The following is a 13,981-nucleotide window of genomic DNA, read 5'->3' as shown; positions in this document are numbered from 1 at the left end:
CCTCTACTTGGCATTATTAAGATTTAGAGAAAGGTAATAACTCTTGACAATTATTGATTCTGACGTGCATGACATAACATCTAATTAACAGTTAATTATTTTATTTTATTTTTTTTAAAAAAAAGTAGGCAAGAAAGAAAACATTACATACTATCAACCTCATATTATTCATTAAAATGAAATTCATTATCTTTCTTCCACACAACGTAACTTTTCACAATTTTAAAAAATAAGTTATCAATTAATCATCATGCATAGGAAGTCCACTATTAGAATAGTCTTTACTAAAATTTTGAAGAAGTTCATTCAGAACCAAGATAGAAGATACCAATATGATATCTGTTTAGATTTCAAAAAGCACTACAAGTTCTAAATTGAAGCAAGGTGCTAAATATGAAATGGTATCAAAATGGAAATGAGAAAAATGGAAAATAGGTGATAGGTTAAAGAAAAACAAGGGCAAAATAACCATTAATGAAGGGCAAAGAAAAGAAATGATGAACAATAATTAGCCTTACATTTTCGAATGATGAGTCAAGTAAGCCATGGATGACATTCTATTATTATACGTAAGCTTCAATCATATATTAGTAGAAATGTCGACCTTTGCAGTATGCAAAACAAGAAAGAGAACACAAAACACAACCAACTCAAAGACTATTTAAGACAGTAGCATGCTCATATAAATCACATAGTTACGAGAAAAATTCTAATTAAGATATTGTTCACAACACGGGTCATCCACTTGAGTGTTAGCTTATAATATGAATTGGCTTCGTAGTCCCCACTTACACCGCTACATACTTTCAATTGAGACTCAACATGTAAGCACATGCTAGTGTCACGGTGATAGGGTCATTACAAACTTCCTTCCTTCATTCCTTAGTGTCCTCGCATTTAGCCTCAGCAGGTGTGCAACAGATATTTGCAATCATATGCAATGATCCACTGTTTACATCATGACATAAACTTTGAGGCATTGTGATATTGATGGCATGAACTTAATTGTAGAGGCAACAAATATTTGGAATATCTTGTTAATTTTAGAGGCAATGTGATATTGATGGCATGAACATAATTGTAGTCGTGATGGTGCAAAATTAAAGATCATGATTCTGTAATGCATTTTCATGTGAATTCAACAAATCATCTATTCAACTCAACACATGCTCACAGGTCGTATTTTTAAAAACTACTCTTGCACACCAAATTTATGTATTTTTTTAATTTATTGTATAATTTAAAAGTAAAAAAAATAAAAATATTTTAGTTGAATAGATGCGATGCGAGAGAAAATATGATTGATTGGTACGTAGAAGAAAGAAAAATGATTTTAGATGTTTTTTTTTTTTTTTTATAATTTTTCAACCAAAGAAATTTTTGAAATTTTTTCTCAAAAATTATCTCTCCAAAGACAAACCAAACAAGGCTAAAATCTTTTAGAGTGATTTTTTCTAAATGATTTTTCTTATGACTGAAAATTGAAAGTACAACAATTAAAAATTGATAATACAACAGCCATACAAAAAAACCCTCTAAGATCCCAACTCAAAAATTAGACTCCTCTTATCAATTTAATGCGGTGGTGGTTTTTATTTATTTTTTATTTTAACAATATTTCAGACTTATATTTTACACCCATAAATATATCTATAATGATGTGATAAGGGTGGCGAGTCCTATATTATTAAGCCTGTAACCAATCAAAAATTAACATGTACCAAATTAAATCATTGTAAGTTAAATTGTGGGAGATTAATGTGGTCTCAAACATTTTTCTTTTTATTTTATTTAAATTCTCTGCAATGGGTACCCATAACAACAAAACTCCACATAATTTTCCATCACCACCACTCCAAAATGAGCAAATTTCACAAAACCACAGACTCCCAAATCTAGAACCCATTAAAAAAATAATGTTTTTTGAAATTCCAAACAAAAATACAGAAATTTCAATGAAACAAATTGATACCCACTTCATCAAATCGAACATATCAACCATACAAATCGAAATCAATAGAAACCATCAATTGGGACATTAAACAAAACATTCAAAGCTAACCTGTGAGTGAAAAGCATTCCAGCACGAAAGCACCCAATGGTTAAAAACCTCAATTGAGAACCATTTCGAACCATGAGTTAACTCAGGTCAAGAAAACTCAAAAACAGATCGCAAGAACTATCTTTCTCTCAATTAAACACCAACCCACTTCATAGATAGCTCTAATTCAGAGAAAAAATATAAAACAGAACAGAAATTAAGCTTTAAGAGAGCTCTGAATTGGGAATTTAAAGCAGAACAGAGAGAGGAACAACTATATATATATATATATTTTTGGTCTAAGAACAACTATATATTTTATGTATGAGCAATGGTAGAGGGCCCAAATTCTGTGGCTCAAATGTGGCTCAAATAGCCAAAACGACGTCGTTTTGAGTACAAAACAACATCAAAATGGCCAAAACGACGTCGTTTTGGCCATTTGAGCCACATTTGAGCCACAGAATTAGGGCCCCCAAACATTTTTCTTTATGTATTGTAGTAAGGTTTGACTCAAAGGAGGCAAATTCTAAATGAAGTTCTTATAGCAAATGAAATCATAGATGTCCTGCACTTGATGAGTAACAAACTAATTTTCATCTAGAAGAATAACTGTCTATTATCTAGAAAAAGGAGGGGGGGGGGGGGGAACCCATAAAAGATTAAAATAAAAACATGTTGCCTTTTAATTTTTTTTTCAATTATCTAGCTAAATCTTGAATCTGGAACTAGAGTGAAATGGGGAAATGGGGAAATCTTGATTCTGGCTAAAAAAAAAACTCAATAAGTTACATGTTCCTTCAATTATTTTATAGAAACCCATTTCAATCATTGGTTTATTGATTTCACATAAATCAAAACCCTACACCATAAAAAAAAAAAAAAACAAACAAACAAACAAACCCTAGAGCTACAGTAAAATAGGAAAATAGAGAAACGAAGACAGAAAAATGGAGACCGAGAGGGAGAAAGATAGAGAGAGGAATAGAAAAACCTCAATGTTGAAGAGATGCGATGCGAGCAGCTGCGAGGCGAACGGCGAGCGAGCAGCGGTGGTGGTGGCTGTTAGAATAACTGTATAGAGAAAGGGAGAGAATAAATTATATATATATTGATGTTAAATCTGTATTACATAAGGAGAAGCTCACTCTCTTTTATAGAGAGGAGAGTGTTGTACATAGGATGCCAAATGCACCGAAAGCAAAAACAATAAACAATACAATAAACATTTTACTTTACATGTATATAATATATGCTAATGTATGACAGCTATATATGACACTAACATTATAATACACTAACAGCCCCCCTCAAACTCAAGGAGGAGAGACACAAACCAACTTGAGTTTGGAGAGAGTAACAAAACGTGAAAATAAAATAAAAATAGGATAGGAGACACTGTCTGGTCGTGTCAGACCGTTGTAGGAGCTAACCGGAATCAATGTCGGGACAGTTTACGGGGTCATGCCGGACCGATGTAGCAGACACTGTGTGGTCGTGTCAGACTGTTGGAAAAGCTAATTGGAATCAATGTCGGGACAGTTTACGAGGTCATGCCGGACCGTTGTCGGGACAGTTTACGGGGTCATGCCGGACCGATGTAAAAGATTGTGGTGGTGCACCAAGGGGGCGACTTAGGGAGTGCACCATGGGGTGGCTTGGGTGGTTCCCATGGTATATAACCATGCTCATCAGCTTGGGTGGTTCGCATGGTGTGTAACCATGCTCACCATGATATATGCATAACCCCTCCTCAAACTCAAATAGGTGTGAAGATAGAAACCTATTTGAGGTTGAAACAAAGGGATTGATAAAGTGGAGTAAAACAGCTCAACACAGAGTGAAGATGTTAAAAAAAATGATAGAAAGGGTTTTTTTTATTTATTTTCTTTTGTTATTTGTTTGTATTTTTTTTTTTTTTTTTTTGGTGGTGTAGAACGGTGAGCGGAGTGGATCCCCGATAGGAATAAAAATGAGAGTGTTGTGCAAATCTGGATGACATGTATGACACAAGACTGAGCAGAAAGCAGTTGGTGTGAATGGCTGATTTGTTTGTTTGTTTGTTTGTTTTTTTTTTTTTTTTTTTTTTTGGTGTTTAGTGTTCGGGTAAGAGATTATAGTAAAACATATATATATAAATAATAAAAGAAAGGTGAGGGCGTGCTTGACTGAGGGGGGTGAGTGGGAACAGAGGATAATAAAAATATATATAGAGAGAGAGAGAAAAATAAATAAATAAATAATTAATAACGTAATGGAAATCAAAAAAGAGAGAGAGAGAGAGAGAGAGAGAGTGGAGTGTGGTGTGGGCAGAGAATAAAGAAAAGAAAAGAAAGGAAAGGGGAGTTGTGGAAAGAAAAGTTTAAAAGAAATGATGGGAAAGAAAAATAAATGTGGGTATTTAAAAGAGTGCAAAAGTAGTTTGGAGAAAATAAATAGAAATAATTGATTTTGAAATCAAACGTATAGGAGGAGAGAGAGGGGACAAGCCCATGTGATAAAGTGGAGAGAGAGCTGGGTATTCATATGCAGACGAGCATGTTTTGTGCTGGTGGAACTGATTTTGATATATGGAGGTAGTGGAGAATTATTTTATTGGAGAGGGGAAGGAAGTGGGAATAAAGAGAATAAAAAAAAAAAGAGAGTGAGCATGATGAGGCACTGATCTGGACAAAGAGATACACACATGGGCAGCTCTTGAGGCTGCGTTAAAAATTGGAGTAGTGGGGAACAGACACAGTGTGCAACGCACTGTGCACCATCCCACTTCACACTTCATACGTCCGACGAGGCAAAGAGGGAGCGATAGGGATGACGTTCCCGGACTACTTCACCGCGCTGGTGAGATCAAAAATAGAGGGGGGGAAGTGTCCGGTGTTGTACTATGTGGTCTGTCCAGCAGGGGCTTGAGAAGCCATGTGTGGAGCTGCCGGAGTAGCAGATCTTGGTTGCTGGTTGAAGTTCCCATAAAAATTAGCATGTGGCTATGCAGGTTGAGAACTTGGAGCCGGAAAAGTTGTCGGCTGTGCAGGTTGACAACTTGGAGCTGGAAAAGTTGTCGGCTGTCCAAGTTGACCAGCGTGAGCCTGAAAACTTGTCATTGGTGCATGGTGAATGTGAGGGAGGCTTGTGATTAAGCACTTGGTAGCAAAAGAATGCACCAAGATGGTGGTAGTGAATCGAACGGAGGAGAGAGTGGATGCCATCCGTGAGGAGTGAAGGTATGTGTTCAAAAAAAAAAAAAAATTCCAGCGGGCAGCGAAGGCAAGGTTGCCGGCCAGCTGCCCGCCGGTGAGAAAAAATTACAAGCCTAAATCTTATAGCTCTGATACCATGTTAGAATAACTGTATAGAGAAAGGGAGAGAATAAATTATATATATATTGATGTTAAATCTGTATTACATAAGGAGAAGCTCACTCTCTTTTATAGAGAGGAGAGTGTTGTACATAGGATGCCAAATGCACCGAAAGCAAAAACAATAAACAATACAATAAACATTTTACTTTACATGTATATAATATATGCTAATGTATGACAACTATATATGACACCAACATTATAATACACTAACAGTGGCGATAGTGATGTGCGACGGTGGAAGATCGACGGTGAGTGATGGTCTAAGATCAATGGTGAGAAAGAAAGAGAGAGAGAGAGAGAGGGACAAGAGTCGTCTTGTTTTTGTCTGGGTTGGGGACTGATAAAACCAAATATGAAAAAAAAAACTAATAAAATATAATTGCCCCCATATTTGAAAACGTTCCCTCCAAAAAAATTTCATACCATGGCCGACTAATGTAAATTTAGCCACCTGTTGTAGTACTTTTGGCAACTAAAAGTATTTTAGTCACCGTAAAGAAATATTCACCGACCAAATATTTTGTCACCAAAGATAAAAAAATAAAATTTATGCTTTTTATTTAGCGATTAAATTATTTTAATAGGCAAAAATACTATACAACAACTAAAATCATTTTGGTCACCGAAAAAGAATATTTGCTGACCAAATTTTTGGTTGCCAAAGATTAATAGCAAACATTATACTAGCTATTTGGCGACTAAATTTATTTTAGTAGGCAAAAACTGATATACCACAACTAAAACAAACTTTAGTAGCCTAAACATGAAATAATGCCAACCAAAAAAACTTTTAGTCGCCTATTGTGCCATATTTAGCGACTAAATTACTTTATAGTCGCCAATAAATAATACAAAGTGACTAAAAAAATTTAGTAGCTAAAACTTGAGACAACGCCGACTAATTTAAATTTTAATTGCCAATTGTACAACTTTTGGTGACTAAATTCCTTTTAGTCGCCAATTATGATCGCCAAAAGTGTAAATTGTTGTAGTGTGACGACATATTTTTTTTATTCATATGACTAACAAATTATTTATGAAAAATGACCTAATTGTTATTAATACTATTATATTTAGTGAAAGTCAATTGCTTCTCCTTATGTTATGTGTCCTTTAGTTTTCTATTTTTTTTTTATAAAAAAAAATTAAATAGATGAGAGGAGGGGAACTTGAACTTTGGACCTAAGGTCTAAAGAAGAAGACTCCCCACTTGATTGACATACAATATATAATATTTTATTTTATTTTTATTTATTTAAATTACATGTGTATTGCGTATGCCAACCACTAGGGTAAATTAAAACTTCAAGAAAAATTAGTATAATTATGTCAAAATATAAAATTAATTATATATATATTTTTAAATTTCAAGAGGTGAATTTAATTTACCTAAAAATAAATTATTGTTACAAAATTATATCCCAAAACAGTAGGATTTGATTGGATCTGTATGCATGTGGGACTACAGGTTAGGAGTGATTTGGAAAGTTGGTTGATTTTTTTGTCTGTTTATATATAAAATATGAGAAGTAATGTGACCCAAAATGAATTAAAAGCTAAAAGCTAACTTTCCAAAAGAGCACTTGTTGACTGGCTGGTTTTTCTTTCAACAACTTTGGCAAACAAAAGTCCAAAACCACTTTGGCAAACAAACTTGTTAAAGAAAAAGCAGCACCCAGAGCAGCATTTTATTGATAAGACAAACAATAATCAAAAGATTTAATGTACCATATAAAATTTATTTAAGATTTGAGTTTTATCATATAGAGTTGTATATGAATCACACTATCTTTCTTAATTGAATTTGGACTAGTTTGAATTGTCTGAATTATGTAAACCAAATGACCGGCCGGATAATTGGTGCTATCCTTGTCAATCGCGATTGTCGCCCTTATCAACCGGTGTGTCAACCAGCATCCATCTAGATGACCGGCATCCTCCTAGATGACTAGCCAAACAACTTTCCAGATGACCGATTGAACGACCGGCTTGCATAGATTTGGACAATTTAAGCGAACCTAAATTCGATAGATGTAGCACTACTGCTTTCTCAATTTATTGAAGTCCCTATTATGAAAAGTAGAGATTTACTTGTTACTATAGTTTCAAATTGTTGTACGGAAAAAAAATCAAGAACTTAAAAATAATATATTTTTGTACTAAATTTCTTATTTTTTTACCAATTAAAATATCTCATTAAATAATTTTACTTTGTAATAAAAAAATTATACATTAAAATATATTATTTTTTATGCCGGATAAATAATTTGGATGCAGATACTATAATATTTGAATCATTGATATTCTAGTGAGTAATAAGGATTTTTGGCCAATTAATGTATCCCCTGTAAATTTTAGAGGAAATAACATAACAGTGATAGCTAGAAAAAATAATTACAAAAATAATAAAAATTATAAATATTAATAATTAAAATCATTAATTTTTACCCAACAAATCTTGTGTGTAATTATAAGAATCTAGTTTTTAGATATGGTGGCATTCTTTTTCTCAGATATCATTTTCCAAAGTTTTGTGAAGTTTTTCTAAGATTAAATGGTTCATTTTGATTGACTTTAATGGAAAAGTTCATACCCTCAACTTCTTTGTTGTAATACTAAGAAAATATTATACATAATAATTTTTCATCAGATTTTATGAAATTCTGGATTTTTTTTTTTTTAAAAAAAAAAATTTCCCTAATAAAATTGTAGCATGACACATCATTTTAGCATTGCCATTCTCATACTCTATTTCAAAAGCACATGTCACCTACTGAACAAGATATAATTTTTAACCACCTTCGTTTTATTCATAACTACCAATTATAAAACAGAGAAACTTCTGTAACTAGTTTTTTCTGTGTTTGTGTGTGTTTTGAGGTTGAAACTTGAAAAAACAAAAACTCTTAGAAGAGTAACGAAGAGAAGAGAGAGAATAATGACCGTGGTGGAGAAAGCTGGGAAGAAAGTGATGGTGGCAATTGATGAGAGCAAGTCCAGGTACCATGCCCTCATGTGGTTGCTCCAAAATCTCAGGGAAACCATCAACAGCTCTGGCAATCCTCTGCTTATTTTCATGGTTCAGCCATCTCCAGGCACTAATCCCAATGTCTTCGCTGCTCCTCTTGGCAATGCTCGCATCTACTTCCCTTTCTCATCTAGTTATGTCTACTCTCTCTCTCTCTCTCTCTGTTGAAATGATTTGTATGAGTTCTTGTATACATAATTATAAGAACCGATGTATGTAAATGAAGTGATTTGTATGAATCCATGAGTAAATTGGAGTTTCCACTCTCCATTCACAAGTTTCTGATTTTTTATTTTTATTGTTTTGATGGCAGCTGAGTATGTGAAGTCTGTCCAAGAACAGAACAGGGTGGTTTCAATGGGGATTTTAGAGAAAGCTAAGGGTATCAGTACCAGTCATGGGGTATGGCCTTTTGTTTTTTTTTGTTTTTACAAGTTTCATTTAATTGAGATATTTGTTTAGTTGACTAAATTATCCGATGCACAGGTGATTTTCATCTGCATATTTTAAGCATTTATATTTTTTGAAAAAATCTAAAAATTCCCTAGATATTGATTTGTGATTATGTATCAATTTTAAGCAGTAAATAACGATCCCAATCAAACAATAAAGACAAATCGACAGAACGATTTTACGTGAAAAAATCATAATTGGAATGCCTCCAATTGTGATGAAAAAAACACGGGCAAAAACCATAAAATAATCCACTAAGAAGATATAAAGGAATTACACAAGTGTACTCTCAATTACCTAGCAAATCTACGCTCGAATCGAACCGACCCTTACGTGTCTCTTCTAGCCCCGTCTTCACCTCAGAACTATCTTGTACAACGTTGAATCCACAACACCGATGTCAAATCCACGACGATGAACCATTCCAGAATCCACCAAAGCTTCTGGCCCAAATTCTCCGAAATCCACTGAAGAACAACTCTCTCTTTTGTATTGAATAAATAAAACAAACAAATCCTTTGATATACTCCACTCAATTCATGATTGAAACTCTCACAAATATCAAAGGAAACAAGCAAAGAAGCTCCAGAAGAAAACCCTAATACCCAAAAAGAAGATCTGGAAGCCGTACCCTAGAATCAAACTGAAACAGATATTTATAGAAAACGATGGTCGCTAGAGCGGATCTACGCTCGAGCGCAGAAAAGGCCGCTCGAGCTGAAATAAACAACTCCCAATACTTTTGCAGGCGAGTGAAACTTCTGAAAGGTCACGATCTCCGCTTGAGCGCAAGAATGACTGCTCGAGTAGAAAAACAACTTCGACTGCAATTTTGCCTTTTGCTTTGGGGCGCTGCCTCTCGACCCCGCCTGGGCATTGCCCCGAACCCACCAAGGGGTGTTGTCCCCTGGACCCCCCGCGAGCTAACTGGGCAGCTTGAACCCGAATATAGTCAGCGAAGTGGCAAACATGAAAGAATTAACATCACAAACTTCTCTGCCAGGGTACAATTCGGGTTGGATTCGCATCTAAAACTCACAGCCTTACTGAAATAAAATATCGAATAAAATTACAACTGAAAGGAGTTTTGTCAAACGAGATTGTCAATAACAAAAACCTAACATTTTTTATTTGTTGGAATAGTTGGATTAGATTTTTGAACATAAATTACTAAAAATTTAATTGAGCAAAATCCTAGTTGGTCTCACCTAAAATTCTGTTTGCTTTGTGGGGGTAGGGCAATGACGCTAAAAATTTGCATGTACAAAGATTTCCACCCATTTGTAATTTTTTACCGATTTTCTATTAATACGAGATTTTTCTTTATATTAAAAGTTTAGATTTAAATTTTATATAGCATAGATCACATCCAAAATGAATAGACACGTTTTTAATTTTATATGCCTTTATTATCCAAGTGTTTTGTTTTTATGTGAATATATAACTTTGTTGTTTCGAAATTCACTTTGGCCAATTTCTATAAAGTCCTTATCTTATCATTCTTCTTTCTATACACATTTGTTTCTTCTTTTAAGTTTTCATCAATGTTTTCTGCCAGAACAGGTTCAACTATAAGGCCACTTAGCTTATTGCCTAAGTCTCTAAATTTAATAATAATAATAATAATAACAATAATAATAATATCGTTAAAGTCACAAATTTTCAAAACCCCAATAAAATAATATCTCATTTTGATGTTTAATCTAAGATCTCACAAAACCTTGGCTGCTATTGTTTTCTTCATGCTTCAGGACATGCTACATATGAAGATGGACATGTGTAGCACACCTACCACAAATATTTGATTATATTGTTCTAATTTACAACAGGTAAAAGCAGAAACAATATTAATAGCAGAGGTTGGGGATCCTAGAGAGGCAATTTGTAATGCAGTTGAAAATACAACATCAATCTACTTATTTTAGGTGATCATGAGCTTGGATTAATCCAGAGGTTTGTTTCCTTTCTTCTATTTTTTTTGTACGATCAATTTACTTCAAATTAGTACTTCCAAGCTATGAAGCACGGACACTGACACGGACACGGACACGGACACGGATACAGACACGGGACACGGCAATTTTCAAAAAATGGGGACACGGACACGGCAGGGGACACGGCGATTTATATATATATATATATATATATATATTTATGTGTTATGTAGATTCGTATTACATTCATTCTAAATCAAAATTAACAAACACTAATATAGTACCATTAATTCAATAAATATAAGAGAGGCAAAAGATTCAACATCCAACATCCAACAATAAATATAAGGGGAAAACATCCAACAATATTCTTCACAAAAACACTAAATAAGAGACAAAGAAGAAGAAAAAAAAGAAAAAGAAAAAAAGAAGTAGGCCTTTCAAAACTTCAAGTAGATCCAATTTCTTGCACGTCTTCATCATCATTAGCATCACCACCTTTTTCTTCGTTTGCACCTCCATCATCTGTAAACAACACAACCTCCATCTCAGGTTCATCAAGTGACAGATTTGCAACCTCAAGCATTCCAACATCATCAAATGAATCAAATGTGTCGCCCGCAATATCCCATAACTTGGTCTCTCCTTCATGGTATTGTGGGGTTCTCCTTGATAAAAGACGGAGGTTGCTATGAACAAAAACCAAGTCCTCTGCACGTTGGGGTGTCATCTTGTTTCTTCTCATTGAATGGATAAAAGAGTATATACTCCAATTCCTCTCAGCACATGATGAAGAAGAAGGTTGCACAAGTAGCCTTAAAGCCAAAGATTGAAGAGTGGGTGCAGATGCACCATGAACAACCCACCAACTATGAGGATCCATATCACATCTATCTCCAATGGAATCAATGTCAGCAAATGGCCCCTCTTTTGTTGAGAACTTAGCATACTCCAAATTTGCTTTAGTGCGCTCCATTGGATCATCAAAGAACCTTTTCAAGCACTTTTTTCTCTCAAGACAAACCTCCTCATCCCTATGTGGGGGAACTCGGCTTGGATCCTCATGAAGCCATACATCACTATAATACCTAAAATGAAAAAAAAGTACTACTCATTACAAATGTGAAAGAATAATATTAAACTTAAATTAATAAAAATAGTAAATTGTGTTGTAATCACCTTGGATTCAATGAGTGTACCAAGCAATGAAGTGGTGTGTTGTTCTTGTTCCACCGGTCTACAAGAATCTGATGTACTACATTATAGAATGTAGACTCATCTTCTAGTCGCTTTCCTTCATGCTTATATATCACCATCTTCACTTTTTCTATCATTGTATCCCACATGTCATATACTAAGTGAAGAGAAGGTCTATCGGTGTCACAAGCTCTAATCATGTCATAAATAGGAGCAGTAAAGGAAAGTATGTAGTCAACTTGATCCCACCAAAAGTCATCCAATAACTTATCCTTCACAAACTTGGCCTTGCCAATATCATCATCCCTATAACAACTCCATTTGTCACTGATTACCATTGTTTGGAGACCTTGCTTTATCAACTTGACCCTCTTACGCATGACAATAAAAGAAGCAAAGCGTGTCTCGACAACTGAAAGAAGTTTCAAACTCACAAACTCATTGTACATTGCCAACCTCATGGAATGATTACAAATAAAATTCTTGATCATCATCACATCACCCACAATCTCACTAATCCAATTACACTCTTCAAATGCAACTGAATTATTTTCCACATTCTTGGCAGCACAAATATTCTTCAAGGCAAGATTGAGGGTGTGCACAACACAAGGAGTCCAAAAGATGTGAGGAAATTGTGCTTCAATTAGGTGCCCGGCTGCCTTGCAATTTGCGGCATTATCTGTAATGACTTGAACCACATTTTTAGGCCCAACCTCCATAATTACTTCCTTCATCAAGTTGGAAATAAAATATTTGTCCTTTGTTTCCCCTGAACAATCAACCGCTTTAAGAAACATAGGCCCACCTCCGGTAACAGCCATAAAATTTATTAATGGCCTTCGTTGGGAATCACTCCATCCATCACTAACTATACTCACCCCCTTCTCTCTCCATGAGCCTCGAATAGGATCTAACAACCTATCAATGTTTATCCTTTCTTTTTGAAGCAATGTAGTTCTCAACATGTTATACCCAGGTGGTACATATCCTTGTATGTTGTTATTTGCAGCAAAAGTAAATGCACTAACATAGTAAGGATTTCTTGCCAAATGAAATGGCAAGCCTGCTGAATAAAACATTCTAGCTATCTCACTATTTAGTCGTTCTCGAGCCCCAATGTTAAATGCTTTCATAACAGGGTTACTACTACTTCCACTCCCTAAAGCAGTTGACCTCTTCCTTTTTGATCCATATATCTCCTCTGGTTCATTAAAACATAAACCTAATGATGCACTTGAACTAGGAGGAGGCAATGGGACTTTCTTCAACTTAGAGTTTTTCAATTTCAACTCTGCTTCTGCAATTGCTCTCTCAAAATCTGCTTTATCCTTACTTGTTACTTTTGGACACACTTTTATCCCCTGATTTTTAATTTGCATCAAATGGGCTTTTACCCTAGTGTATGAACCTTTACGTGTAACCCGACAAAAGTTACATTGAAAAGTATATTTCCCCCCCTTTGCACCAGATTTTTCTAATCTAGTCACATATTTCCACAGTGGCTTATCATCTTCAGTATCAAAGGCAGATGGTGTGTTATTGGCAGAATTTGAACTAGACATTTTTCATATAAATTAACATTAACATTAGAAGGATAAATAAAAAAATAAAAAAATAACAAAAAAAAGAGCTTAAATAGAATTTAAATAAAACAGAATTTAAACATATAATTAAAAAAAACAGCCTCATCTAAATAAAGAGTTTAAATAAAAAAAATAGAATTTAAATACAGTTTTATATATATACATATATATAAACATATAATTAAAAAAAAGTTCTTACATATATATATATGTAAACATATAAACAAATAAAAATAAAAATAAAAAAGAGTCTTACATATAATATATATCAAAAAAAAAAAGAGGCTTATTAATATATATCAAAATAAAAAATAAATAAAAAAAGAGTATCAAAATAAAAAAATAAAAAATAAATAAAAAAATAGTATCAAAATAAAAAA

At 34.0% G+C, this 13,981-nt stretch overlaps 2 protein-coding genes and 1 long non-coding RNA gene across 3 annotated transcripts; 1 reads left to right on the top strand and 2 right to left on the bottom strand.

Moving 5' to 3' along the window:
• Nucleotides 1-495: 495 nt before the first annotated feature.
• LOC145821281 (uncharacterized) lies at nt 496-2,296 on the bottom strand. The gene is made up of 2 exons (XR_014363310.1): nt 2,063-2,296; nt 496-948 (listed from the first exon to the last, which is right to left on the bottom strand). It is a non-coding gene; the product is annotated as an uncharacterized LOC145821281 (long non-coding RNA).
• A 6,045-nt stretch (nt 2,297-8,341) lies between these two features.
• Nucleotides 8,342-10,809, top strand: LOC114275268 (uncharacterized). Its single transcript, XM_028217284.2, has 3 exons — nt 8,342-8,531; nt 8,745-8,833; nt 10,714-10,809. Exons 1-3 carry the CDS (start codon nt 8,342-8,344, stop codon nt 10,807-10,809), a joined length of 375 nt encoding a protein of 124 aa, XP_028073085.2.
• A 457-nt stretch (nt 10,810-11,266) lies between these two features.
• Nucleotides 11,267-13,580, bottom strand: LOC114275269 (uncharacterized). The gene is made up of 2 exons (XM_028217285.2): nt 11,998-13,580; nt 11,267-11,906 (listed from the first exon to the last, which is right to left on the bottom strand). Exons 1-2 carry the CDS (start codon nt 13,578-13,580, stop codon nt 11,267-11,269), a joined length of 2,223 nt encoding a protein of 740 aa, XP_028073086.2.
• Nucleotides 13,581-13,981: the final 401 nt, after the last annotated feature.

Source organism: Camellia sinensis, chromosome 3 (genome assembly GCF_055761805.1).
Source record: "Camellia sinensis isolate YWXY chromosome 3, ASM5576180v1, whole genome shotgun sequence".
Classification (NCBI taxonomy): domain Eukaryota; kingdom Viridiplantae; phylum Streptophyta; class Magnoliopsida; order Ericales; family Theaceae; genus Camellia; species Camellia sinensis.
This window is presented reverse-complemented; position numbering and strand designations above follow the sequence as displayed.

Bases quoted from the DNA above. Each gene is read 5' to 3' on its own strand.
- LOC114275268 (XM_028217284.2), top strand. From the start codon at position 8,342: ATGACCGTGGTGGAGAAAGCTGGGAAGAAAGTGATGGTGGCAATTGAT. The intron at 8,532-8,744 runs GCAATGCTCGCA...TTTTGATGGCAG, and splicing joins TGTCTTCGCTGCTCCTCTTG to CTGAGTATGTGAAGTCTGTC. The intron at 8,834-10,713 runs GTATGGCCTTTT...AATTTACAACAG, and splicing joins GTATCAGTACCAGTCATGGG to GTAAAAGCAGAAACAATATT.
- LOC114275269 (XM_028217285.2), bottom strand. From the start codon at position 13,580: ATGTCTAGTTCAAATTCTGCCAATAACACACCATCTGCCTTTGATACT. The intron at 11,907-11,997 runs GTGATTACAACA...TTTTCATTTTAG, and splicing joins GTACACTCATTGAATCCAAG to GTATTATAGTGATGTATGGC.